Raw genomic sequence first — 27,388 nt, 5'->3', positions numbered from 1 at the left:
TTTTGCTAAGTTGCATTTTATCAACTTAATGTTGGAAAAGAAAAAGGTGAATAAGGTTTTTGCAATTTTTATGACATTTAGACAATAGCATTCAGTCTGTTAGAGATAGCACCAGAAAAGTGCTCAATTGAAAAATGCAACAAATAGAAGTATATAAAACAATCATGAAAACAGCGTGGAAAGAAAATGAATCAAAAAGTGACCAGAACAAACTAAATACAGGGAATTATTTTCAGTTTCATTTTGTTTACACTTTATTTCCATTTTATTTGGAGAACTGTACGTTGGTCAAAAAATCTGTAGGATTTGTTGTTTGTCAGTAGCACTACAGACTGAAAATCAAGGTGTTTTTTGTTGGCAATGACCATGGAGGGAATGAAGTTCAGGTGTGGGATTCAGGGGCTATCCTAGCATGTATTGGGGTAGAGCTTGGTTGAACTGGTGTTGCAATGGTTCTAGCTTTGCCAGCCTCTCATCTTCCTTTTCATCTTTTCCTTTCCTTATTCAGAGTCAGGAATTCTGAATTCCCAGAGAGCAGTGGAGGCAGGATCATTGAACATTTTTAAGGCTGAATGATAGATTCCTGATTAATAAGGTAATCAAAGGTTATGGGGGTAGACAGTTATAGGGGATAAACATGGCACAATCAAATCAGCCATTATCTTATCAAATGGCAGAGCAGGCTAGAGGGGCCAACTCCTGCTCCTAGTTTGTGTGCTTGTTTGCATGTATATATTGAAACCAGGGCCAAAGAAAAAGACTTAGATTTATATCGCGACTTTCACAGTTTCAGGACATTTCAAAGCACTTTACAGCTTATTAAGTACTTTTGAAATGTATTCACTGCTGTCATGTAGGAAACTTGGCAGCCAATGTACTTACAGCAATCCCACACAAACAGCAATTTGATTATGACCAAATAATCTATTTTTATGTCATTGATTGAGGTATAACTATCAGCCAAGGCACTGAGGATAAGTCTTCTTCAAAATAGTGATTTCTTATGTCCAGCTGAGGGGGCAAATGGGGCCTGGTTTAACATCTCATTCGAAAGATGGCACCTTCCACAGTGCAGCATTTCCTCACTAAAATAAAGACTTGCATTTATATACCACTTTTCATGACCACTGGGCATCTCAAAATGCTTTATGATAAATGAAGTACTTTCAAAGTGTAGCACTGTTATAGAAAGCTCCTACAAACAGCAATGTGACAATCACCAGATAATCTAGATTTGTCATGCTGATTGAGGATAAATGTTGGTCAGGACGCTGGGGATAACCGCCCTGCTGTTCTTTGAAATACTGCCATAGGATCTTTTATGTGCACCCGCAAAGGCAAATAAGGCCTCGGTTTGATGTCTCATCTGAAAGACAGAAACTCTAACTGTGCAGCGCTCCCCTCAGTACTGCATTGGAGTGTCAGTGTAGACATTTGTGCTTAAGTTTCTAGAATGGGACTTGAACCCAAAGTCTTCTGAATCAGTGGCAGAAGTGCTAACTGAGCCATGGTTGAGAAAGGGCCACTCAGGTGTTTGTTTTCAAGTGTTTGCCATATCAGAACACTTGGCTTATTCTGCAAGAAAGGGAAGTGTCTCAGAGGACAAGGATATACATTATAGCTATATTAGCAGAAGTTCCTCTGTGTACCAATCTTTCTTTACAAAGCTACAGGTGTTTGGTAAAGATAACATCCATACTTATACAATTTAGTAAAATATTGTACTCACTTCCAAAACCAAATTGACAGGTTAAAGTTATTAATTTAAATTATTTTTCTCAAATCTAACTTGAATTCCAATTCATTCTATTTTCCAAATTCAAACTGAAATCCATTGTCCCAATTCAAATTGACTTTTATTCTTAATTCAAAGAGGTTCCAGTTCCTTTTATAATTCACTGTCAGTTCTAATTGAAATTCTAATCCCTCTTCTTAATTAAGTGCTGTAAAATGGAATATGCTTTTCTATTTCATTACCCACTCTCACCACTGAGCACTCCCAGGTAATGTGTAGCACAGGCCTAATTATGCTCCAATGTGCTTTAGCTCAAACCCCAGAAAAGCATCTCTTACTGTACCATTATGAATTTTCCATCAGTCATCCTTGTAGTTTCTAAGTAGATTGCTAATTTAGAACCAATTATGATAAGTGATTGTGCATTAACACAAATCTCACAACCTATTTTACTTACTAGGTGTAGTGCAATTTTGCAAAAGTCTTTCATGCTCCGAAAAGGCAGGTTTTCTGAGTAGTTATGAGCAAGATTATACATTTCTAGATCAGATGTATTTGCATATGCTTGACAGATGTCAACACTATTTGCACATTCATGGAATATCACCACCTCATTAGGTGGCGATACAGGGATGGTGGACAGAAGGATTCAGCTTGTTATGAATGGGCACAATGTAAATTTGACCTTACTGCCAGCCCAAGAGGATGGTCCTACTTTTGTTTTCTGCTAGGTTACCAATAGTAAGTCATAATTCAGCACTGACCCCTAAGGCAAAGCATTGTTTCCTACCAGACAGCATTAAAGATGGCATATCAATGGGAATCAGCCCACATTTGGCATTAATCAATGCTGAAGACTTTGCGACTATTCACCGGAGAAATTTATAGGGAAGTGCTATAGCTGGAGGTTTCCTAAGTCGTTGAACTGTACGGATAGCTTCATACAGTCAGAAAATTGACTTCATTGCTGAGTCATGGTAGAACTCAGTGGTCATGTTGAGACCGATTCAAATGGTGATAAAGGTCTTTCTGCTGCAGTACTTGTTTGGCTTTGTATTGTCTCATTTTTTGAAAACAGATGCATGTCAACCCAGTAGAACCTCCCAGCATTCATTGAATTCCTCGGGATGACTGCTTCACAAATCCAATACAATGCCCTTTTAGGACTCTGATAATTACTATTTATTTCTAAGGATTGTTAGTGTAGGACTTATATTGATGTCAAAATCTTGAATTCAATTTGGATTATCTTCAAAGATGGAGCGAGGGAGCATCTTACTGGTGAATTTTTTAGTGAATACTTGGATAAAGTATTCATTAAATCATTGTTTTGTGTTCAAATGTGTTTAATATCTTTTAAATCAAATGGATTTGAATGTCAATTTTTAAAAATTGATTAATCTGCGCACAATTTTCTTTTAAAAGGGACAGAATACTTCCAGACCTACAGTTTATAAAAGAAACCAACACTACTATTTTCCCAACAAAAGGGATTGACCAAACCATCGTTGTAAAAGGAGAATAAAATTTAAACATCTAATGATACTGCCAAGTTCCCATTAGAACTGCTGATAGTTGGTGTATATTTTGTGCTTGAATAATAAAGCTAGTTGCCACACAAAATCATAAAATGTTTGTAGTTGTCCAGAACTGCATACTTACTGCTTCCCTTGATGATGTCAGGTTTGGATATCATGATTTTACAGAACTGCTTTTTACAGTTCTTCAGCCAGTCTGTCTGCTTCTCTGAATTTTTCAGCAACTTGTTAAATTCATTATCTAAATAATGGTAAGATCAATTATTATTTACATTGGCATACTATTATCTAAATATAGAAAAAACACACTATTCATTTGGTTTCAGGCAATATTTGTAGTGGACAGTTAGACAAAGGAAGAGCAAGATTGCATTTATATAGCAGCTTTCACAACCTCAGAATTTTCCAAAGCGCATTACAGCCAATTAAGTACTTTTGAATTGTAGTTAATTTTCCAGTACAGGGAACATGACAGCTGCCGATCCCACAAACAGCAATAGGGTAATGAAGACATAATTGTTTTTTGGTGCTATTAGTTAAGGAATAAATATTGACTGGGACAACTGGAAGAACTCCCCTGCTCTTCTTATAATGCCATGGGATTTTTTTCTGTCTACCTGAGTGGGTAGGTTTAATTTTTAATGTTTCACCTTTGGCCATGTAGAATTCCTTTCCTACTACATCGAGCCTCGATTATATGCTCAAATATCTAGAGGATTTGAACCCATAACCTTCTGACTACCATTGTGCCAAAGCTGATACCCAAGATGGATACAAATGTAATCAGTCTAAAAGGTTAATAGACTAAACTAAATGTCTTGGTATGTTGACATCATTTAATTTTATATTGGTGAATGATACTTTTTGATGGTAATATTAACTTGTGAGCCATTTAAAACAGAGCAGTTCATAGGGGCATTTTTGAGAACACTCATCAAACATGCCTCTGCATTCTTTCCAAGTCAGTTCTAAGAGGACTTTGAACACAATAAATTGACCCATGACTATAGAAATACAATTTTTTTACATTCAACATAAGGGCAATGAACTTCCTAAACATGATTAAATCAGCCATACTGATTTGGGGCCAAGCGATTAAAGACTTCCAGGTTAAAAGTTACATAAAAACAGGGAAGAATGACTCATCACATAAATATCATAAAAGTCTGCTATTCTGTCTGATTTTATGGTTGGCTTGATGGTTTAAACAGTTCCATTCAGAGCTTAATTTATAAGCAACAGTCACGCTGGACTAACCGCTGTGCACTAAAGGAGAACACTATTAAGTAGCAATGGATGATTTTAAATTTCCCATCTCTGGTATATTCTAGGTGAACATAATTTGTATGTTCTCTATTACACTGCTATAAGAAAATACCAGAATTTAGATTTTAAATGGCATCTTCAGTTATATAAAGAATATATGTTTCCATTTTGGATCTACTTCATGGCAGGGAAGATAAGGTATTTCCAAAGAGAGGCAAGTTGAAATAAGCGAAGGTAAAGAACTCTGAGCTGTTGTCATCCTTTTCTAGTGGCTGCTTACAGAAGAGTACATCATAGAATCATGGAATGGTTACAGCATAGGAAGACGATATTTGGCCAGTCATGTCTGAAGGAGCTATTCACCGAGTGCCACTGCTCGGCCTTTTCCCTGTAGCCCTGCAAATTTTTCCTTTTCCGATAATGGCCCAAATCTTCCAATCAGCATCGGACCCACTGGGTGGAATTTTCTGTGCCTGCTGGCAGTGGGCATGATAGGTAGTGTGCGCAGGCAATATGGCGTGATCAGTTCCACGATGGCGGGAAGACAGGTCACGATTGTCCGCTCAGCCCGCTGATGGCGGGTCACGTTTCCCGCCAACGGTCTTCGGGGAACTCATTGTAATAAATCAGCACATCATTAAAATGTCATCCCGCCAGGCTCTTGGACCTCGCCGGATCGTCCGTCCACGTCAGCATGGCGATGTGTTTCACAACAGCAAGCAGGTGACGTGCACTTAGCGGCCTTCACTTCGAGGTAATGGAGGTGAATGAACAGCATCATTTTCCACAGCTCGCCAGGGTCGCCTGTTGCTTTGCAGGCTTCGGGGCACTGGGGCGCCTGGGTGAAGAGCCGTCCTGCCTCGAAGGCAACTGTTTTCCGGGTGGTGCTGTCCAGGGGCAACTGCTGCCCAGCCATGGATGCGACTGTTGCTGTTGTCAGGGGGGTGGGGTGGGGGGGGAGGAGCAACTGCTGCCCTGGCGTTGGATCCCGCGCACAAGAAATTGAGGTTGGGGGGGTGGGCTGGGTAGGCGACAGAGGTGGCCATGCAGAACTGACAATTCTTCTGCAACTGAGACAGTTCAGGCGCAGTCACAGTGATATAATTGGGGTCGGGCTCCTAGCCTGCCCGCCCATGCAAGTAATGCGGAGGCACCAAAGTGCCACCAAGCGTTCAGACCTTAACTCCCCACCCCCCAACCACCCCGGCACAGATGGTGAGTCCACGACCACTTTACTGGACCGCAGAGCAGTTAGACTGTACACACTGTACAATCTCCTTGACAACGCTGGCCACGTAGCATTCACTGCTGGAGGCGCTCACAGCCCCTTGCAATCTCAGCATGTCTCCCCCATGTCGCAGACTGGCTGGGCAGCCATGCAGCGCACTCATCTATGGCCATCCGAAGAGTGGCCAGCACTCTCCGGGAAGCGTTAACGAGCCGTCACACAGGGCCAGGAAAGGTGCTCAGCTCACCCATGCTAACCATGTTTCTCCCTCTCTTTCATGCCGCAGGAGGATCACATCAGAAGCATAGAGCCTGGTGATCTAGCTGTACGCCAGATGGCCTACAGAGAGCGAAGATGACGGAGGAGAGCGCAGCTGAGGAGCCTGGCCGTGCAAAGGCAGGAGCAGCAGGCTCAGGAAGAAAGGGCTGCTGGGGCTCCCGCACGCGCTTCCCAGGAGCGACAGCGAGTCGTGGCTGGTCGGCGCCTAGCAACACCTAGTGTCTATAAACGCTGCCTGTCATTCCTGCAGATGACAAAGAACCAATGTCGCCAGCAGCTGCGCACGTCTAGGGACCTGGTCGCTCACGTCTGCCATTTACTGCAGGTCTTGGCGCCAAGGGGACATGGATGTCATCCAGTGCCAGTGGCTGTGAAAGTGAATGCAGCACTCAATTTCTATGCCAGTGGCTCCTTTCAGGGCTCCATAGGTGACCTCTGTGGGATATGACAAGCCACCGCCCACAAATACATCCATGAGGTCATGGATGCCATCTATGAGGGCACACAACTTTGTGCATTTCGTCCGGGACCGGGACAGTCAGGACGCAAGGCCCATTGCATTCATCCGGATCTCGGGATTCCCACCGGTGCAGGGTGCGATCGACTGCACCCATGTGGCGCTCAGGTCTCTGTTGCTGCACATGGTGGACTACATCAACTGCAGGGGATTACACTCACTGAATGTGCAGCTGGTATGCGATCACCAGAAACATACCCTGCAGGTGTGCACACGGTTTCCAGGGAGTGTGCATGATGTCTACATCCTCAGTCAGTCACAGATCCTTGGGGTCTCCCAGGGTCCACAGAAGCTGCAGCAATGGCTCCTCGGGGACAAGGGTTACCCGCAGAGGCCGTGGCTGATGACACCCATGAGGCAGCCTCAGGCTGCAGCAGAGCGACGCTGTAATGAGGCTCATGCTGCAGCTCGCAACTTGGTGGAGCAGGCCATCGGGATGCTAAAGGTGAGGTTCTGGTGCCTGCAGTGGTCTGGTGGGGCCCTGCAATACAGTCTGCAGAGGGTGTCACGCATCGTCGTCATCTGCTACACCCTTTACAACCTGGCGCTCCATCAGGGAGATGAGCTGGCTGAGGAGGAGATGGAGGGGCTGCACGTCTCCTCCAATGAGGACGCCGCCAATGGGAATGAGGGTGAGGTGGTGCTCGGAGGCGACGTTGATGGGCATGAGGCCTTCGAACTGGCTAGATGAGATAGGCGTGCTCGGGAGGCCCTCATAGCTGCTAGATTTGTGGAGGACGATGACGACATGTAGTGAGGTGACCTAATAGATCCTCTCAGTGCATTTGCAAACGTTTGACTGCAGTCTGGCTTATGGCAGTGCAAATACCCTCTGTGAGAATGCATCTGTCATGGAGATGCAGTGGAGGCCCTAATAGTCACTCAATTGCAAGAGGATGATGATGACATGCAGTGAGGATACTCCATAAATCTTCACATAGCCTCTGAGAATGTCTGACTCTTGTCTGGCCGAGGGCAGCTTACTTGCACTCCGTGATCAGGGTCATATCATAGTGATGCAGCCAAGAAACTTTAGAAGCATCTGATGCTGTGTCCGCCTTCAGCACCTGAGCTGTTCAGGAGCTGCAGCACAGCATCAGTGGTCACAGATGCTGAAGAATTAGGGGCCAGCCCCTCCTGAAAGGTGCTGAGAGCACATCGAGAGAATGAGAACACTCTGTGGCGCCTGTCCACTACATTCTGGCAGCACTGACAAGCACTGCCAAGGTGTAGGCATCTGTAATGTTTCCAGGGAGTGTGCGGCCAGACCATCACTTTGGTCTAAAGGCTGCACCGAACACAGGGGATAGGCCCTGGGGTGAGACGCCTGCCTTTATCACATCTGAGTGGCAAGAACACTGCTGATCAGAACAAGGAGCCATAGGCAGGGAAACATTCTTGAGAGTTTATTGACAATAGTGAAGAGTGTGTACAAGTAATTAACACCCGTGCACAGGCTGTGCAACTAATTCTCTTTCACTTTTCTAACCCTGCCTCTAAATCTTGGTGCTCCCTGGACATCTACAGCAGAGGTGGACGCAGCCTGCTGACTGCGACGCTCTGTTTGTGATGACTTTGAGGGCGTCCTCTGGGGGGCCAAGACTTGGAGGGCCCCAGAAAGCTTTCGAGGTCCTGCTGTGTGGCAGTGGCACTCTCCTCAGCCTGTAAAGCCGTAGCTGCTGAGGTCACAGGATGAGGGGATTTGGATGGGCTGGTCACTCCCGGAGTCACCTGAGTGGATGGGTCCAGAGTGGGTACCTGCAGACACTCCTCCCTGTGGGTGCCCAAGGGCCCCTGGCTGACTCCTTGAGGGGAACGGGTAGCTGGAGTGAGACCGAGCTGCCCCACACCCATCTCACGACCACACTGTTGTGGGCCAACTATAGCGTCAGCGATGGAGTCGAGCCCACGCAGCAATGGAGAAGCGACATCCTGGGCCAAGGTCTCCATGGCCATCCTACCAGCGTTGACCTCGGTGCATTGCAATGCCAGTGTTATCACCTCAGAGTGAAAGCTGATGGTCTCCTCCATCGTGCCTTGCAATCTGAGGAGTGCAGTGGACATTCGTTCCTGGTGTTTCCGAGCTTGCCTTTGCAGCTTCAGCAACTGTGACATGACCGACTCCAGAGGCTCGCCATCTGACTCAGACTCAGCAAAGTTCTGGCCTCCAGCAGTCCGCCACGTGCCAGGGACCTGGGAAGTCCCTGTTGCCACCTGCTGTGGATCAGACAGTGTGATGTGCTCACCAGATTGTAATCCTGTGTCTATTCTAAAGCTAGGTCCCACCGAGGCGTGTGTCTCTGCGCTGGTGGAGGATGTGGGTGAGCGCTGTGACAGAACTTAGAGGAGGGTGCCTTCATATTCCCCTTCGGAGGTTTCTTCGGGTCTTGATTGGAGGCCCTGGGCCACGGACTTTCTTGGCTGTTTGGCAGATGTGCCTGAGAAAGCAAGGGGAGATAATTAGTGCATGGCAGTGGCCTATGAAAGAGGACACATCACTCACAGCATGGTTGTCTGATGGATGTTGTGCTGCTGGATCCTCAATTGGTAGAGTAGCATCGACCTCACTGTCAGTGCAGCATGTGTCTGGATCCTCGCTGGCCAGCTGGATGGCTCTGTTTTCAAAGTCCGTGAGAACCTTGATTTCGTGCATTCTGCTACCAGTCTGCGACCTCACTCTCTTGGTTGTGTACCAGCTTGGTTGGATAGAGATGGAGAAAGTGTAAGCAGTATGCCTGCCGGGCCAGATGATAAATGTGCCTGACCTGTGCGGGTGGTGAGTGGTCCCATGGACGGGCTGAGGGCAATGAACGTGTGTGTGAGAGAGTGAATGGTGATGTCCCTTAAACTGGCAACGAGCGAGGGCCCTGAGGATGAGTGCTGGGTTTGTGACTGTGAGTTGAGAGTGATGAAAAGAATGACTTACCCTGGCGGAACGGAGATCATCATTCAACCTCTTGCGGCACTGGGTGGCTGTCCTCTTCTGAAGGGTGTTGGCACTGACCAACACCTCCCAAGCCAGATTGATCATGTTGCTGCCCATCCTGCGGCCAGGGTGGGAGTACAGGACATCCCGGCAGGCCCTCATGGCACCCAGCAGTTGCTTGAGGGACCTGTCATTAAACCGGGTTGGGGGGCGTGGGGGGGGTTGCGGTCTTTTTCCCTTTGCTGGCCATGTCTCCTGGGCAGCAGTGGTGAACTGGTAGCGATGAGCGGTGTGCTGCCAGCTGCCTTTTAAACATGGCAGCCGGCGTGATACAACGGCAGGGTGATGGCAGGAGGGGTGAATGAGAGCCCGCCTGCCAAGGAAACGGCGTGAAAACCCGCCATCGCCGTGTAGGACGTCATTTTGCCTGTCTGGTCTTCGACGATCCGGAGACTGGAAGATTTAGGCCAATGATCCAATTGTTTTTTCAAAGCCTCAATTGACCCCACCTTCGCCACATTCTCTGGCAGTGTATATCAGATCCTAACCACTCACTGCATTAAAAAGTTTTTCCTCAAGTCGCCATTGCTTTTCCTACCAATTACCTAAAAATCTGTGTCCTCTGGTTATCAATCTTTCCACCAATGAGAACAGTTTCTCCCTATCTACACTGTCCAGATCCCTCATGATTTTGAATGCCTGTATCAAATCTCCTCTCAACCTTCTCTTCTCCAAGGAGAACAATCTTCTCCAATCTTTCTAGGGCTGAAGTTTGTCATCCCTGGAACCATTCTCCTGATTCTTTTCTGCACCCTCTCTAATGCCTTCACATACTCCCTAAAGTGTGGTGCCCAGAACTGGATGCAGTACTACAGTTCAGGCCGAACCAATGTTTTTAAACAGGTTTAACATAACTTCCATGCTTTTGTACTCGATGCCCCTTGATAAAGCCCAGGATGCCGTATGCTTTAATAACTGCCCCCAACCTGTCCTGCCACCTTCAATAATTTATGTACATATAGGTCCCTCTGTTCTGTGCCCCCTTTAGAATTATACCCTTTATTTTACATTGTGTCTTCTGCGTTATTCCTACCAAAATGAACCACTTCACACTTCTCCTCAATAAATTTCATCTGCCACTTGCCCGTCCATTCCGCCAACCTGTCTGTTGATTTGAAGTTCTACACTATCCTCCTCATGGTTTACAATATTTCCAAGTTCCATCTCATTAGCAAATTTTGAAATTATGCCCTGTATACAAAGGTCTAGGTTATTAATACATATCAGGAAGAGCAGGGGTCCTAACAAGCAACTATAGGCCAGTTAGCTTAACATTGGTCATTGGGAAAATGCTCTAACCCATTATTAAGGATATTGATGCAGGACATTTAGAAAATCATAATACAATCAAGCAGAATCAACATGGTTATATGAAAAGGAAATCATGCTTGACAGATATTTCGAGTTTTTTGAGTGTGTAATTGGATAAAGGAGAACCAGTAGATGTAGTATATTTAGATTTCTAAAAGACATTTGATAAGGTACCACATAAAAGGTTACTTCACAAGATGTCTTGGTATCAGGGATAATATATTAGCATGGATAGAGGATTGGATAACCACAGGAAACAGAGAGTCAGGAAAAATGGGTCATTTTCAGGTTGACAAACTGTATCTAGTGGGGTGCCACAGGAATCAGAGTTGATGCCTCAACTAATTTTAATCCATATTAAAAGGCAGTTTATTGTAGCCAAATTTGATGACAATACAAAAATATGTGAGAAAGCAAGTTGTGTGGAGGATAAAAAGGATGAATTTTATGCTCTGGGCCTATGTCTATTTGGCAGGAGCAGGAAGTCAGTGATACTTCTGCTGGAACGTGGAGCAGGTGAGCATGTCAAAAAGTGTGCTGCTCACCTGATTAATTATGCAGCCAGAAGGATTACGCTGCATTGTGTGACAAGGTGGGCAGGAAGCCGCACGCCCCGCCGTTATTTAAAAAGCACCCGGGCAGCCAGCGATTCAGTACACCAGGATTTCAGGGCACAGAAGTGGCTTCCAGGAAACGGCATGCACCGGCCCCACGGTTCAGTGCTGCCTCCCTGGAGACTCTCCTCCAGGTCATGGAGGATAGGAGTTAAGTCCTCTTTCCAAGGGATGGGAGCAGGAGGCCCACTAGGCTCATCACAGCAGCCTGAGAGGAGGTTGCCAGGTTGGTCAGTACCACAGGGGTGCAGAGGTGGAGCACCCTGCAGTGCAGGAAATGCAAGAACAATTTAAGCCATGCTGTCAGGGTAAGTGAACCCTCTGCTCTCTTTACTCGCCTCACTATTTTATGAGTCTGTCATGGGACGTGGGCATCAATGGCAAGGTCAGCATCTGTGCTGCCGATCCTTAAAAGCCCTTGGGAAGGTGCTGGGATGCTGCCTTATTGTCCCACTGCAGTCCATGTGGTCTGCTGGTAGGGAGGCAACTGCAGGTTGCTGACCCAGCTACACTAAAGACACCGCCATTGTGGGAGCTGGGGGGTGGTGGGGCCAGGGGCTGAAGTAGAGGAGAATTTGCACATGCTGCTGATGCCATGCCTCTGCTGCCCTCAATCTTCTAGTTGCTAGAGCTTGTGGGGCTGGAGGGATCTGAAGTAGCCCTGGGGACTAGCAGCAGTGCATCTTTCACATAGCACACACAGCTGCCAATGGGTTGACGGTGGAGGGACTGAATATTGATGGTGCCGGATGGGATGCCAATCAAGTGGCCTGCTTCGTCCTGGATGGTCTCCAGCTTCCTGAGTGCCATTGCAGCTACACTTATCTGGGCAAGTGGACAGTATTCCCTCAAACTCCTCACATGTGCCTTGTATATGGCGGACAGGCATTGGGGGGTCACAATGTCATGTATGAGCTACAGAACTAGCAGCATGCGAACTGTTCCTGCGTCAGAAGTGCTGACAATCCATCTATCTACCTTTATGCAGGAGAAAACAGCACACAAGTGAGAGAGGCAGAAGACGGAAGAGGGCATGCCCGATCTGTCCCCTCACACAATTTGGGCAGCAGGCTGCAGAGATGGCAGGGGAGGACCATGACCGTGCCTGAGCTGATGGAGAGGTCAGCTTCCCCCAAGAATCTAGTGAGGAAGAGTGCTTAATCTCCGCAAATCGGAGCCTGAGGATGAGACAGTGTGCAATGTAGGAGGCAGCCCAGGCAGTTACGCATTCTCTCCTCTCTGCATTCTAGGTGCCAGCAGGAAGAGGACAAGGCCAGCCCTCGCATCTGAACCCAGCCCCAGCCCGCAGGAGACCTTGGTAGAGGACAAGGACAACTTCTCGCCTATACAGCCATCACAGCATTCTCCTGCACCATCCAGCAGGCCAGACACACACCTTGGTGGCTCATAAGATTTAGTTTAGGATCGGTGCTCACACTCTGGCAGTCACCACACAGACATGTGTTCACAGCAGAAGGAGGCAGTGGCAGCCAAGATCCCCAGCATTCGGAGGACTGTTGGAGAAGAGGCCTCTGCTAAATCTAAGTCTGATGATAAGACTCTGGAAACGGTCTTGGAGAAGCTGCTGGAGTAACAGCGAGGCGCAGGGGAACATCAAACAGATGTATCAGAGACCCTCAACATAGTGGCATGCAAGGTGGAGGAGTCATAGAGGTCTACAGCACAGAAAAAGGCTCTTTGGCCCATTGAGTCTGCGCTGGTCAAATAAGTACCTAACTATTCTAATCCCATTTTCCAGCACTAGGCCCATTGCCTTGTATGCCATAGCTTCGCAAATGCACACTCAAATACTACTTAAACGTTATGAGCGTATCTACCTCTACCACCCTTTCAGGCAGTGAGTTCCAGATTCCCGCCACCCTCTGGGTGAAAAAATTCTTCCTCACATCCCCTCTAAACCTCCTGCCCCTCACCTTAAATCTATGCCCCCTGGTTATTGATCCCTCCATCAAGGGGAAGAGTTCCTTCCTGTCTACCCTAACTATGTCCCTCATAATTTTATACACCTCAATCATGTCCCCCCTCAATCTCCACTGCTCCAGTGAAAATAACTCCAGTCTATCCAATCTCCTCATAACTAAAACTCTCCAGCCCAGGCAACATCCTGGTAAATCTCCTCTGCATTCTCTCTACCGCAATCACATCCTTCCTATAATGCGCTTTCCAGAACTGCATGCAATAATCCAGCTGTGGCCTAACCAGCGTTCTATGCAGTTCCAGCATAACCTCCCTGCTCTTATATTCTATGCCTCATCTAATAAAGGCAAGTATCCCATATGCCTTCTTAACCACCTCATCTATCTGTCCTGCTACCTTAAGGGACCAGTGGACATGCACACCAAGGTCCTACCATTCATCATGTATTCCCATGCCTTGTTTGTCCTGCCCAAGTGCATCACCTCATACTTATCCGGATTAAATTCCATTTGCCACTGATCAGCCCATCTGACCAGCCTGTCTATATCCTCCTGTAATCTTAGGCTATCCTGCTCTCTATTTACCACCCCACCAATTTTCGTGTCATCCGTGAACTTACTGATCAACCCTCCTACGTTCAAGTCTAAATCGTTTATATATACCAAAAACAGCAAGGGACCCACCACTGATCCCTGTGGAACCCCACTGGACATAGGCATCCAGTCACAAACACACCCCTCGACCATCACACTCTGCTTCCTGCCACTTGGCCAATTCTGGATCCAATTTGCCAAATTGCCTTGAATCCCAGAGGCTCTTACCTTCGTTGTCAGTCTTCCATGCGGGACCTTATCAAAAACCTTGCTGAAGTCAGACATGACCTCCCCTTAACAAAACTATGCTGAATGTCCTTAATTAATCACTGCCTCTCCAAGTGTAGATTAATTCTGTCCCTCAGAATTGCTTCCAATAGTTTCCACACCACTGAGGTTAGACTGACTGGTCTGTATTTCCCTGGTTTATCCCTTCCTTCCTTCTTGAATAACGGTACCACATTGGTTATCCTCCAGTCCTCTGGCACCTCTCCTGTGGCCAGAGAGGTATTGAAAATTATTGCCAGCGCCCCTGCTATCTTCTCCCTTGCCTCACTCCATCCGTGTGCTCTCAGATGTCGTGGCTCCAACATGTGAGTGCATCGAAATCTCCATAGGGAGGATGGCGGATGCCACGGTGAACCTGGTCCAGCAGAATACCCAGTTTCTGCCCGAGATGTGCTCAGACTTGCACTCCACCGCTGCAGCCATGGGTGAGCTTTCACATTGGCTACGCAAGAGGGGGGAACGGGGCACCTCGACCATCCTCCAACTTCCGCTTCTCCTCAAGGAATCAGGGCGGGGCCCTCAGACACCTAAATGGAGGAGAGCCGTCAGGCAGGCAGCCCTGGGACTTCCACCTAGGACTCTCCAAAGGTCTCCATGCATTCTGAATCCCCTCTACCTGTGACCCCATCACTGAGGCTGCACCTGCCACAGCACAGGAGACCCAAAGAAAGCTGGGACTCTCCAGGCCTCGACCCTGCAGAGGACGCCCACCAAAGTCATCAAAGACAACAGGGATTGTAGTCAGCAGCCTGCTTCCACTTCTGCTGCAGAATTGGGGAAGCACCTAGACATAGTGGGTTGGTAAGAAAAGTTAAGAAGTATTAAGTTCATCCTGGTGGTACGGGTGTACGATCATTGCATGTAGATATTGTACTTTTACAAATATGTGAATCATTGCCCTTCATGGAAGTCTCCTGGGTTTTTTCTTGCTGCCGCTTGTGTTATTGGCTGTGCTCCTCATTGCCCCACCACTTCCAAGGAGGGACCAAGGCTGGGTCGATGACCCCCTTAATCATATTTGCACATGGAGGCATCGCTCTTTACAAAGGCTCACGCGAGCCATGTGCGAGAAGCCTTCCACTCACACTATTCCCTTTCCCTCCACTGCCCTTGGACACTGTAGAGAGACATTTGCCTTGTCAGGATATATCATCAGGGTTCTCCTTCAGTTGTCCAGTTAAGCTGATCTTCAGCTCTGCCTGCCCGATGGCCCTGCTCCCATCTAGCATCTTTTGTGTTGGGCACTGAGGGCGTCGATACCCTGATGTGCCTTTGCCTCAGGATGGTGCACATCACTATCCAAACCGTCTCCAAAATCTTCTACCCTCCTCCTGTTAGCTAACTGCCCCTCATCCCCCCCACCATCAATCCCCTGGGTATTACCTTCATCCTTCCATCGCTTGAGAGCCCATCATTGTCATCCTTCAAATGCTTTCCCTCTACAATGAACCCACACCAGTTACAGTCCCCATGCTCACCCTGATCCTGCCCAATGCCAAGATCAGTGTAAAACTTCTTACCCCTTCCAACGACTCACCAGACAAGACCTACTCCCTCCACATCCAGACCCTCACCTGCCCGCCCTACTGCATCCCACTGCCCCCTCTCTCACAGTGCCCTCCCATCACCTGTACCCTTGTTCACCCCCTGAGGATTCCAGCATTGACAGCACTGACCTCTCCCTCTGAATATTTCTGCACCCCCACCCCCCACAAGGCTTCCTGTCTTCCCCCCACCACCCTTCAAGGCTTCCCGGTTTCCCCCCACCTCTTTAAGTCTTCCTGGCTTCCCCTTCCCCATGTCTTCCGAACACCCATCCCCCCACCCTACCATTTCTTTGGTGCGCCCTACCTGGGGTCGTATGGCCCTCCAGTGCTCCTGGTAGCGGCTGCTCAGGCAAGTGCTCTCTTGCCATGTTGGTCTGGTCATAAATCGGGCCAGCATGAATTCCCACTGGATATGCTGGGGTGAGGGTGGGAACATTCCGGTATGTTGCTGATTCAAATAACACTAATCATAAACAAATCCAGTTCCCGACGACTTTCAGCAAGAATGGTGACCTGCCATGACAGTCAGGACCTCAAGTTCCCACCGTCATTCCTTGCCGTCGGGAAACCGATTTTTTCTCTCCCGTCACGTTCTCCACCCCTGCCCACCACGAACCCCGATGCTGGCGGGAGGTGAAAAATCCGACCAAAGAGTCTACAAATGGATATAAGTAGGTTAGGAGAGTGGGAAAAAATTTGGCAGGTGGAGTATAATGTGCGAAAATGTGAGGTTATCCACTTTAGTAGGAAAAATTAAAAAGCATGTTATTATTTAAATTGAGAGAGACTGCAGAATGCTGTGGTACAAAAGGATCTGGGCACCCTTATACATGCACAACAAAAAGTTAGCATGCAGGTACAGCAAATAATTCGGAAGGCAAATGGAATGTTGGCCTTTATTGCAAGGGGGTAGGAGTATAAAAATAGGGAGGTCTTGTTATAATTGCACAGGGCGTTAGTGAGACTACACCTAGAGTACTGCATACAGTTTTGGCCTCCTTACTTAAGGAGGAATGTACTTGCACTGGAGGCATTCAGAGAAGGTTCACTCAGCTGATTCCTGAGATGAAGGGGTTGTCTTATGAGGAGCCATTAAGCAAGTTGGGCCTGTACTCAGTGTAGTTTAGAAGAATGAGATCTGATCTTATTGAAGCATATAAAATTCTGAGGGAACTTGACAAAGAGGATACTGAAAGGACGTTTTCCCTCCTCCTGGAATCAAGAACTAGGTGGCACAGATTTCTTCTCTCAGAGGGTTATTAATCTTTGGAACTCTCTACTCCAGAGAGCAGTGGAGGCTGGGTCATGGCATACATTCAAGACTGAGTTAGGTTTTTGGTTACAAGAAAGTCCAGGATTAGGGTGGGTAAGTGGGAAAATGGAACTGAGGCCACGATCAGATCAACTGTGATCTTACTGAATGGCAGATCTGGTCCGAGGGGTCGAATGGCCTATTCTTGCTTCTATATCTATGTTCTTATGTTCTTTAAGTGAAAGCTAGGTCAAATAGAATAAGCTGAGGGGGGAAGCATGAGGAAATTGAGACTGCCAAAGAAAGAATATGAAAATAAAATGGCAGTTAACATAAAAGGGAACACTAAAATCTTCTACCAGCGTATACATTGCACACAGAAGGCAAGAGGTGGGTTGGGGTCTATGAGGGACAAAGAAGGTGATATATGCTAAAAGAAGCAGGGCAAAGCTAGGATACTTAATGAGTACTTGCTTTGGTGTTTACAAAAGAAGAGGATGCTGAGAAAATATTGGTAGAAATGGAGAGGTATTGGATGGGGTGAAAATTGTTCAAGCAGTTGTTCAGTCATTCCTCGCTTAATGTCACAGTTGCATTTCTGAAAAGTGCAACTTTAAATGAAATAACAGGAAATGAATCAGATTTTCTCTTTACAGCCACTGTAAAAGCTTTAGTCAGATTCTGACGGATCTTTCCCATCAGAAAAAAAAATTACAACATTATACCCTGTAAGTTTAAATACTGTACTATGCATTGCTAAATTACTAGATTTGTAAAAGAAATAACTTTTAAAAGAAAGCCAATTTAAAAATGTAAGAAATATGGCAACTCTTTTTACTTTCCTCCTGCTTCTTGCCTCTCCTACTCACCTCTCCCACTAGCCACTGATTGTACTCCCTGACCTTTCCAGTGGCCAACCCTCCTGGTCACCACCTATTATCTCACTCACTGACACTCCTGCTCACTGCTTCTCTCTCCCAAACTCGGGAGATGAGCGGTGAGAGGCAGGAAGTAACATATAGAGTGAGAGCAGCTTCAAGTTGCAGGGCAGTGGAAGCTAGAGGGACGGTGACCAGGAGGTTCGGCCTGTGGAAAGGCTGGCGGCAATGGGAGGGTTGGCTGTGAGCGGGGGGATCAAGAACGGGAGAGGCTACTCCAAAGTGACACTTTTGGGTGACGCAAACCTATGTCACACCTGGCGTGAAACTATGTCCAGGATTTTCTGTGCCTGTCGGTGTTGGCGTGTTTGGTGGCGCCAGCGGACAATATGGCATGATTGGTTTCACAATGGCATGAAACCAGTCTGCAATCATCCGCTCAGCCCGCCGATGGTGGGCCACGTTTCCCACCATCATACATTGGGAACCTCACTGTAATACATCTGCATATTATTATTAGGCCAGCCCGCCGGAACTGGCCCACCTGCTGGATCATCTGTCCATGCTGACATGTTTCACAACAGGAAATAAAAGGTGTGTACTTGGTGGGCTGCACTTTGAGGGCAACTCGGAGGTGAGTACACAGCAACGATGTGCAGTGACCATTCCTCTGCAACTGAGACAGTTCAAGCGCAGACATTGATATGATTGGAGTCAGGTTTCTATCTTATCTGCCCATTCAAGCAACGCAGAGGCATTGAAGCGCCACCAAGTGCTCCAGAACTTTTCACCTACCCCAGCACAGACTGCAAAGTCACGAGCATTTTAGTGGACTGCAGAACAATGGTATGGCTGCACACGTTGTGCAATTTCCTGGCTAAAGCTGGCCCTGGATCATTCACTGATGGAGGCGCTCACAGCCCCTTGCAATGTCAGCTTTCCGGTTTGGACCATTCTCCCCGATGGTTCAAGCTAACAGTGCTGCCATTGCAGCGCAGGTTAGGAGAATGCCTGCGCCTGAGCTGAGTGCACAGCATGCAGTCCAATGAACAAAGCTGCAGCCAATCAGTCGGGTGCATTGGGCGGAGGTGGGCAGGGTGTCAGGCAGCCATGCAGCGCACTAATCTCTGGCCATTCAAGTGGCAGTTAGCACTCTCCGGGAAGCATTAAGGGGCCTTCAGACTTAACCAGAACAGCTTCTTAGTACACCTATGTGTCTCTCTCTTTCATCTTGTGGGAGTCAGGAGCATTGAGCCTGGTGAATTAGCTATCTGCCTGATGACCTACAGAGAGCGAAGACGAAGGAGGAGAGAGCAATAAGGCTCCTGGCTGGCCAGAGGGAGAAGCAGCACCCTCTGGAAGAAGGGGCGGCTGGGCCTTCTGCACATGCTGCCGAAGAGCCACAATGAGTCGTCCCTGCTCAGCGCCTAGCAACACCCAGGGTTTACAAACACCGCCTTTCATTCCTGCAGATGACCGAGAACCAGTGTCGCCGAAGACTGGGCATATCTAGGGAACTGGTCGGTCACATCTGCCACCTGCTGCAGGATTTGGTGCCATAGGGACATGGAGGGTATCCACTGCCAGTGGCCATGAAAGTGACAGTGATGCTCAATTTCTATGCCAGTGGTTCCTTTCAGGGCTCCACAGGTGACCTCTGTGGGATATCACAAGCCACCATGCACGAATGCATCCATGAGGTCACTGATGCCGTCTTTGAGGACACAACTTTGTGCATTTTGCCCGGGGCCAGGATGCAAGAACGATTGGATTCACCCAGATCTCCGGTTTCCCACAAGTCCAGGGTGTGATTGACTGCGCTCAGGTCTCCATCACAACATGCAGTCAACTACATCAACAGCAAGGGATTCCATTTGCTGAATATGCAGCTGGTGTCCGAACATGACAAATGCATCCTGCAGGTGTGTGCACAATTTCCAGGGAGTGTGCAGGAGTCCCACATCCTCAGTGGGTCACAGAACCCTGGGGTCTCCCAGGGTCCACAGAAGCTGCAGGGATGGCTCCTCGGGAACAAGGGCTACCTGCAGAGGCTGTGGCTGATGAGACCCATGCGGCGTCTTCAGACTGCAGCAGAGCGAAGGTACAACAAGGATCATGCTGCAGCCTGCAACTTGGTGGAACAGACCCCTGGGATGCTGAAAATGAGGTTCTGGTGCCTGCAATACAGTCCACAGAGGGTGTCATGCATCATCGTTGTCGACTGCGCCCTTTACAACCTGGCACTGCAACGGTGAGAGCAGCTGGCTGAGGAGGTGATGGAGGGGATGGAGGTCTCCTCGGATGAGGAGGACGCCAATGGGGATGAGGGTGAGGAGGTCCTCAAAGGCGGCGACGATGGGAATGAAGCCCTCACACTGGCTAGGCGAGGAATATGCGTTCGGGAGGCACTCATGCGGAGGATGATGGCAACATGCAGTGAGGACACTCCATAGATTTTCACATAGCCTCTGAGAATGTCTGACTCCTGTCTGGTCGAGGGCAGCTCGCTTGCGCTATGTGGTCAGGGTCATATCGTAGAGACGCAGCCATGAAACTTTAGAAGCATCTGATCCTTTGTCCACCTTCAGCACCTGAGCCCTTCAGGAGCACAGTGTCACTGGTCGCAGATGCTGAAGAGATGTGGTCAGCCCCACCTTATTAGGTGCTGACAGTACACAGAGAGAAGGATGGAACTCTATGATGCCTGCCCAAGGCATTCTGGCAACAATGACAAGCGCCGGAGGTGCAGGCATCAGTTCTGTGCCCAGAGAGTTGTGAGGCCGGATCATCACTTTGGTCTGAAGGTTGCACAAAGTACAAGGAAGAGACCCTGGACTGAGATACCCGCCATTATCTGGTGCAGAAAAGTTGCACATCTGAGTGGCATGAACACTCATCAGAACAAGCAGCCACATGCAGGGAGACATTCTTGGGAGTTTGTTGACAAGAGTGAACATTATGTACAAGTGATTAACACCCGTGCCCAGGCTGTGCAACTAAATCTTCTTAAATTTTCTAACCCTGTCACTATGTCTTTGTGCTCCCCGGACATCCACAGCAAAGGTGAAGGCAGCCTGAAGACTGCACAGCCCTTTCCTCACCCTCATCCCCATTGGCGTCCACCTTGGCAGGCGTCCTCTGAAGGGCCGAGACCTGGAGGGCCCCAGCCCACTTTCGGGGTCCTGTGTGGGAGTGGCACCTTCATCGGCCTGTGGAGCTGGAGCTGCTGAGGTCACAGGAAGAGGAAATTTGGATGGTCCAGACACTCCCTGGATGGATGGCCACGGGGTGTGCATCTGCTGATCCTCCTCCTTATGGGTGCCCAAGAGCCACAGGTTGACTCCTTGAGGAGAAGGGGTGGCTGGAGTGAGATCAAGCTGCCCCATACCCCTCTCATGTACACACTGTTGGAGGCCAACAATGGCATCAGCGATGGAGTTGAGCCCGCGCAGCAGTGGAGGAGCAACGTCCTGGACCAAGGTCTCCATGGCGGCCACTAGCCTACCAGTGTTGATTTTAGTTCATTGGCATGCCGCGCTATCATCTCAAAGTAAAGGCAGACAGAATCCTCCATCGTGCCTTGCATTCTGAGGAGTACAGTGGACATCCCTTCCTGATGTTCCCGAGCTTGCCTTTGCAGCTTCTGCAACTGTGACATAACCGAGTCCAGAGGCTCATCATCTGACTCGGACAAGCATCTTTCTGGCCTCCAGCAGTCCTCCGAGTCCCAGGCACTGGGGAAGCCTGCTGCCACCTGCTGTGGATCGGGCAGTATGATGTGCTCACCAGATTGTGATCCCAAGTCTAGGTCCCACCGAGGTGTGTGTCTCTGTGCTAGTGGAAGGTGTGGGTGAGCGCTGTGATGGGACTTCAAGAGGGGTGCCTCCAGATTCATCTTCAGAGGTTTCTTTGGGGCTTGATTGGACGCCCTGGGTGATGGACTCTGTCGGCTATTTCCTAGATGTGCCTGTGGAAGCAAAGGGAGATAATTAGTGCATGGCAGTGGCACAGCATAGTTTTATTTCTTCTTTATTCATTCACAGGATGTGGGCTTCACTGGCTGGGCCAGCATTTATTGCCCATCCCTAGTTGCCCTTGAGAAGGTGGTGGTGAGCTGCTTTCTTGAACTGCTGCAGTCCATGTGGTGTAGGTATGTGAGTTGCAGGATTTTGACCCAGCGACAGTGAACGAATGACGATATATTTCCAAGTCAGGATAGTGAGTGACTTGGAGGGGAACTTCCAGGTGGTGGTGTTCCCATCTATCTGCTGCCCTTGTCCTTCTAGGTGGTAGTGGTTGTGGGTTTGGAAGGTACTGTCTAAGGAACCTTGGTGAATTTCTGCAGTGCATCTTGTAGATGGTACACACTGCTGCTACTGTGCGTCAGTGGTGGAGGGAGTGAATGTTTGTGGATGTGGTGCCAATCAAGTAGACTGCTTTGTCCTGGACGGTGTCCAGCTTCTTCAGTGTTGTGGGAGCTGCACTCATCCAGGCAAGTGGAGAGTATTCCATCACACTCCTGACTTGTGCCTTGTAGATGATGGGCAGGCTTTCAGGCGTCAGGAGGCGAGTTACTCGTTGCACGATTCCTAGCCTCTGACCTACTCTTGTAGCCACAGTATTTATATGGCTAGTCCAGTTCAGTTTCTGGTCAATGGTAATGATTGTCTGGTGGGTGTTGCACTACTGGACCCTCAGTTGGTAGAACACCACTGACCTCACTGGCAGCACAGGACCGGTCCAGATTATCGCTGACCAGCTGGATCGTTCTGTTTTCAAAGTCCCTTAGGACCTTGATTTCAGGCATTCCTCCACTGGTCTGCGACCTCTCTCTCTTTTTGTGTGCCAGCTTGTCCTGCATGAATAGAGATGGGGAAAGTGTAAGCAGGATGCCTGCCAGGCCAGATATAAGTATGCCTGGCATGTGTGGGTGGTGAGTGGTCCCATGGATGGGATGAGGACAACAATGGTGAGTGAGAGAGAGTGAATGGTGATGTGCCTTGAACTGGCAGTGAGTAAGATCCCTGTGGATGTGAGGGGTTTGTGAGTGTGAGACTTGAGAGTGATGAGAAGAGTGACTTCCCTGGTGGAACGGAGGAGATCATTCATCCTCTTGCAGCACTGGGTGGCTGTACTCTTTTGAACAGCATTGGCACTGACCACAGCTGCCATCACCTCCCAAGCTTGGCTGGTCATGCCACTGCCCATCCTGCGGCCAGAGCAGGGATAGAGGACATTCCTCCACGGCATCCAAAAGGCGTCCCAGTGACATGTCGCTAAACCTGGGGGCTGCAGTCTTTCTGCCTTTCATGGACATCTTCCCTGCTGCAGTCATGGGCTGGAAGCACTGAGAAGTGGTGCGCACAGCTGGACTTTAAATATGGTGCCTGGCTTGATAAAGCGGCGCACCTGCTATGGAAACGGCGTGTTTCCTGGAATGCATAAATAATGTGACAGGTTTGGGACGACATGGCGTGAAAACCAGCCATCATGGACAGCAGGTAAAACGTCGATTTACTCACCCGCTTCCACACTTAGTGCAAATCTGGGATGATTCTGCCCTATGTAAATGAGAGCTCACAACGCTAAACATGAATACCAGCCCCATTAAAAGCACATTAAACTGAAACAACTTAAAATGGGGCAACTTAAAAGAAGGACTTACAGTACTGGAAAGGCTGGTTATGCTTAGAATGGGTGTCGCCTGGTCTGAGCGCTTTTATCCCAGGTTGCTCAAGGAAGTGGGAAAAGAAATAATGGAAGGGCCTTCTTTAATCTTCCAATTTTCCCTAGATACTGGGGAGGCGGGGGGGGGGGGGGGAGTGCCAGAGAATTGGAGAATGGCAAACGTGACATTTAAGAAAGGTTGCAAAGACATTCCTAGTAACTACAGAAGAGTCAGTTTAACATCAGTGGCGGGTAGGGTTTTGGAAACAATAATTTGCAAAAAAAAAATCAACAAATACTTCGAGAGGTTTGAATAAATTCAGAACAGCTAGCATGGATTTGTAAAAAGCAAATCATATTTAACTAATCTAGCTGAATTTTTTTGATGAAATAACAAAGAAGGTTGATGAAGGAATGCAATGGATGTTGTCCAGATGGATTTTAAGGCGGCATTTGACGAAGCATTACTTAAAAGGCTAGTTAACAAAACTCATGCTTATGAAAACTCATGAGAGGCTCATGGAATGTGGAGCTGGGTCATTGTTAGCTTGGGCAAAAAAATTGGCTTAAGGACAGAACACAGTGACAAGTTTTAAATGGTTGTTTTTCAGGATGGAGAATGGTAGACTGGAGCATTCCCCAAGGTCCAATGCTAGAGGACCACTCATTTTCTTGGTTCATATAAATGATTTGATTTTGTAATACAAAGTAAAATGTGAGGCAATGACTGATAATGAACTGAAACTCTTTACCTATATAGAAGAGTGGTGGAATCGGAGATGATTAATGATTTCAAAAGAAAATTGGATAGGCACTTGAGGGAAATAAACTTGCAAGGCTACTGAGATAGAACAGGACAATGGGACTGACTAGATTGCTCTACAGAGAACAGCACGAATTTGATGGGCCCAATGCTCTCCTTTTGCTTCTGTGCCATAATAACTATGGGCAGAATTGAATATAGGTGATGGGGGTCTCACCCACCGGCTGGAGAGCTGGCAAGAGCCATGCCACCTTTTTTCAAGAAGGCCCACCACATTACTTGCCAGTCAGGCACTTAACAGGGTAGCAGCAGGGCTTCCCTGGGATCAAGGACCCCGGGAGGCAGAATTCCCATCCAACGAGAGCTGCAGGCCAGAGGCCAACAGCTTCATTGCTCAGCAGCATCAGCGGGGAGGCGGTGGCTGCTGCTAGTAATGCACCCATCCAAGACCCAGTATCATCCAGGCCACAGGTGTGATGGCAGGAGGGGGTTCGCAGAATGGGAGTCGCAGGGGAGAGGGGGAGGGCAGTCAGCAGCTAGGATAGAGAGCTGACTCTCAGCAGAACCCCTTCTCGCTGCTGGGACCCTTGATCAGGCATTGAGCGTGAGACATTGAATGACAGACACCCCCCCCACCCCTGGAAATCCGCAAGCCACCCCCCACAGAGTTTGCTTTTTGAGCTTCCTGCATTTCATGCATACCAGTGATGGTGGGATGAGGCCCTTAAGTAGGCAATAATTGCCCACTGAAAGGTCTCAATTGGCGGTGGGTCAGAAAGCATGGCCACGAGCTTTCCCACCACGGTCTTAGTCGGGGCAAAGGTGGGAAGATGGCAGGGTCCCCACCTACCATCCTCCACTCCAATTAAATGCATCCCCATCACCAAACATGCCACAGGAGAGGGCATTAAATTCCACCCTATGACTATGGGACTAAACAGTCAAATTTAAATCTAACTAATGACACACGCCATTAGATTCACTCCTATTATGATTATGAGGAACGGGGTGAGATACTGTAACTATATCCATGCAGCAAAAAAGAGGTTTTAAATTATTGAAATGTTTTGTCCCGGTGGACAGTGAAAGCCCATTTTCTCTCGTTGGTGATTCAGTGATAGAGAACTATTAAGTGAGTGAGGGGGCAGGGTTGGGAGAAATTTATTTACTCAGTTGAGACAGCATGTGATGCTTTGCATGGGGGTAATTAAGGCAGAAACTATTAAATAATTTGAGAGAAAAGTGGGTAAATACTTGAAGTTGTTGATGAAACAGGGCAATGGGAGATTGGTGTAAAGGGATTAATTTTGCTCTAGCTAAGAGTTGACACAGAAGATGGACAGAATGGACTACAGTTTATCCTTGCTGCTCCTCAGTGACATCATCTGAAAACATATCAGTTTTGACATGTACACTGAACAACACCAGCTTTATCTCACCCTACTTTTCTCATACTGTGAATAAATTGTCAGACTGCTTGTCCAACATCCAGTAGTAAATGGAAAGAATTTCCTTCAATTAAACATTCAGAAGATTGATGCCATTCTTTTCGGTCCCTGCAACAAACTGTTTCCTAGCCACCGACTCCATCTCTCTTCCTGGAAACTGCCTGAGGCTAAACCAGGTGGTTTGCAAACCTGGTGTCATATCTGGCCCCCAAGATGAGCTTCCAACCACTTATGAAAAAAGGTTGGACAGGTTGGGCCTATACCCATTTGAGTTCAGAAGAATAAGATATGATCTTATTCAGCGTATAAGGTCTTGAGGGGATTTGAAACCAGGAAGATGTTTCCACTTGTGGGAGAGACTAGAACCAGGGGACACAGTTTAATAATGAGGTATACCATTTAAGACAGAGATGAGGAGAAATTTTTTCTCTCAAAGGGTCGTGAGTATGTGAAATTCTCTTCCTCAGAAAGCAGTGGAGGCTGGGTCATTGAATTTATTCAAGGCAGAGTTAGACAGATTTTTGATAGTCAATGGTGTCAAGGATTATGGGGGCAGATGGAAAAGTGGAGTTGAGATGACAACCAGATCAGCCATGGTCTTATTGAATGGTGGAACAGGTTTGAAGGGCTGAATGGCCTACTCCTGTTCTTAAGTCCTTTGCCATCATAAAGTTCACCTATTTCCACCTTCATAAAATTGCCCAACTGTGCCACTGCCTCAGCTCATTTGCTACTGAAACCTTCACCCATATCTTTGTTACCCATGGACTTGACTATTCTAAAGCACTCCTGATCAGCCTCAAGTTCTACCCATCATAAACTTGAACTCATCCAAAATTCTGCTTCTCGTGTCCTTACTTGCACCAAGTCCTGTTTACCCATCACTCCTGTGCTCCTTGAATTGCACAGGCATCCAGTGAAACAACATCTCAGTTTTTAAATTCTCATCCTCGTTTTCAAATACCCCATGGCCTTGCCCCTTCCTATCTCTGTAATCTCCACCAGCCCTCCAATGTATTTGGGCTCCTCAAATTCTGGTGTCTTTAGCACATCTGATTTTAACTGCTTCACCATTGTTGGTGTGTCTTCAGTTGCCTGGACCTTAAACTCTGGAATTCGCTTCATAAACCTCTCCACTTCTCTGCCTCGCTTTCATCCTTTAAGATGCTCCTTAAAGCCGACCTCTCTGGCCAAACCGTTGGTCATCTGCTCTAATATCTCCTTATTTGGCCCATGTCATATTTTGTTTCACAATCTAATATGTAGAACCGATTGGGATATTTTATTATGTTTAAGGTGCTATATAAATACAAATTTGTGTTACAGTTCTATGGATACTAACGTATGGATATATAGGGCAGGATTTTGGGGTCACTGGGCAGGTGGGCCCAGGAGTGGCCAGGAAATGGTCTGCTGCCCACAATCAGCCCCTGACCATGATTTCACGCTGGCTGACCAATTAACGGCCAGCCAGCGTGAAAGGCACGCAGAGAAGCTCAGCACTGCCGGGTGGGAGTGGGAGGATTGTGAGCGCAGGTGA

General features: G+C 47.8%; 1 protein-coding gene across 5 annotated transcripts in view; it reads right to left on the bottom strand.

Moving 5' to 3' along the window:
- The window catches only part of tbc1d32 (TBC1 domain family, member 32), a 411,412-nt gene that overhangs the window by 125,837 nt on the left and 258,187 nt on the right, over positions 1-27,388 (bottom strand). For all 5 annotated transcript variants that reach the window (XM_078542168.1, XM_078542171.1, XM_078542172.1 and 2 more), the window contains one exon: positions 3,398-3,514. In XM_078542168.1, coding sequence (XP_078398294.1) covers positions 3,398-3,514 — 117 coding nt within the window. The remainder of the gene's footprint in view (positions 1-3,397; positions 3,515-27,388) is intronic.

This window comes from Cetorhinus maximus, chromosome 5 (assembly GCF_964194155.1).
Source record: "Cetorhinus maximus chromosome 5, sCetMax3.hap1.1, whole genome shotgun sequence".
NCBI classification, from domain to species: Eukaryota; Metazoa; Chordata; class Chondrichthyes; order Lamniformes; family Cetorhinidae; genus Cetorhinus; species Cetorhinus maximus.
This window is presented reverse-complemented; position numbering and strand designations above follow the sequence as displayed.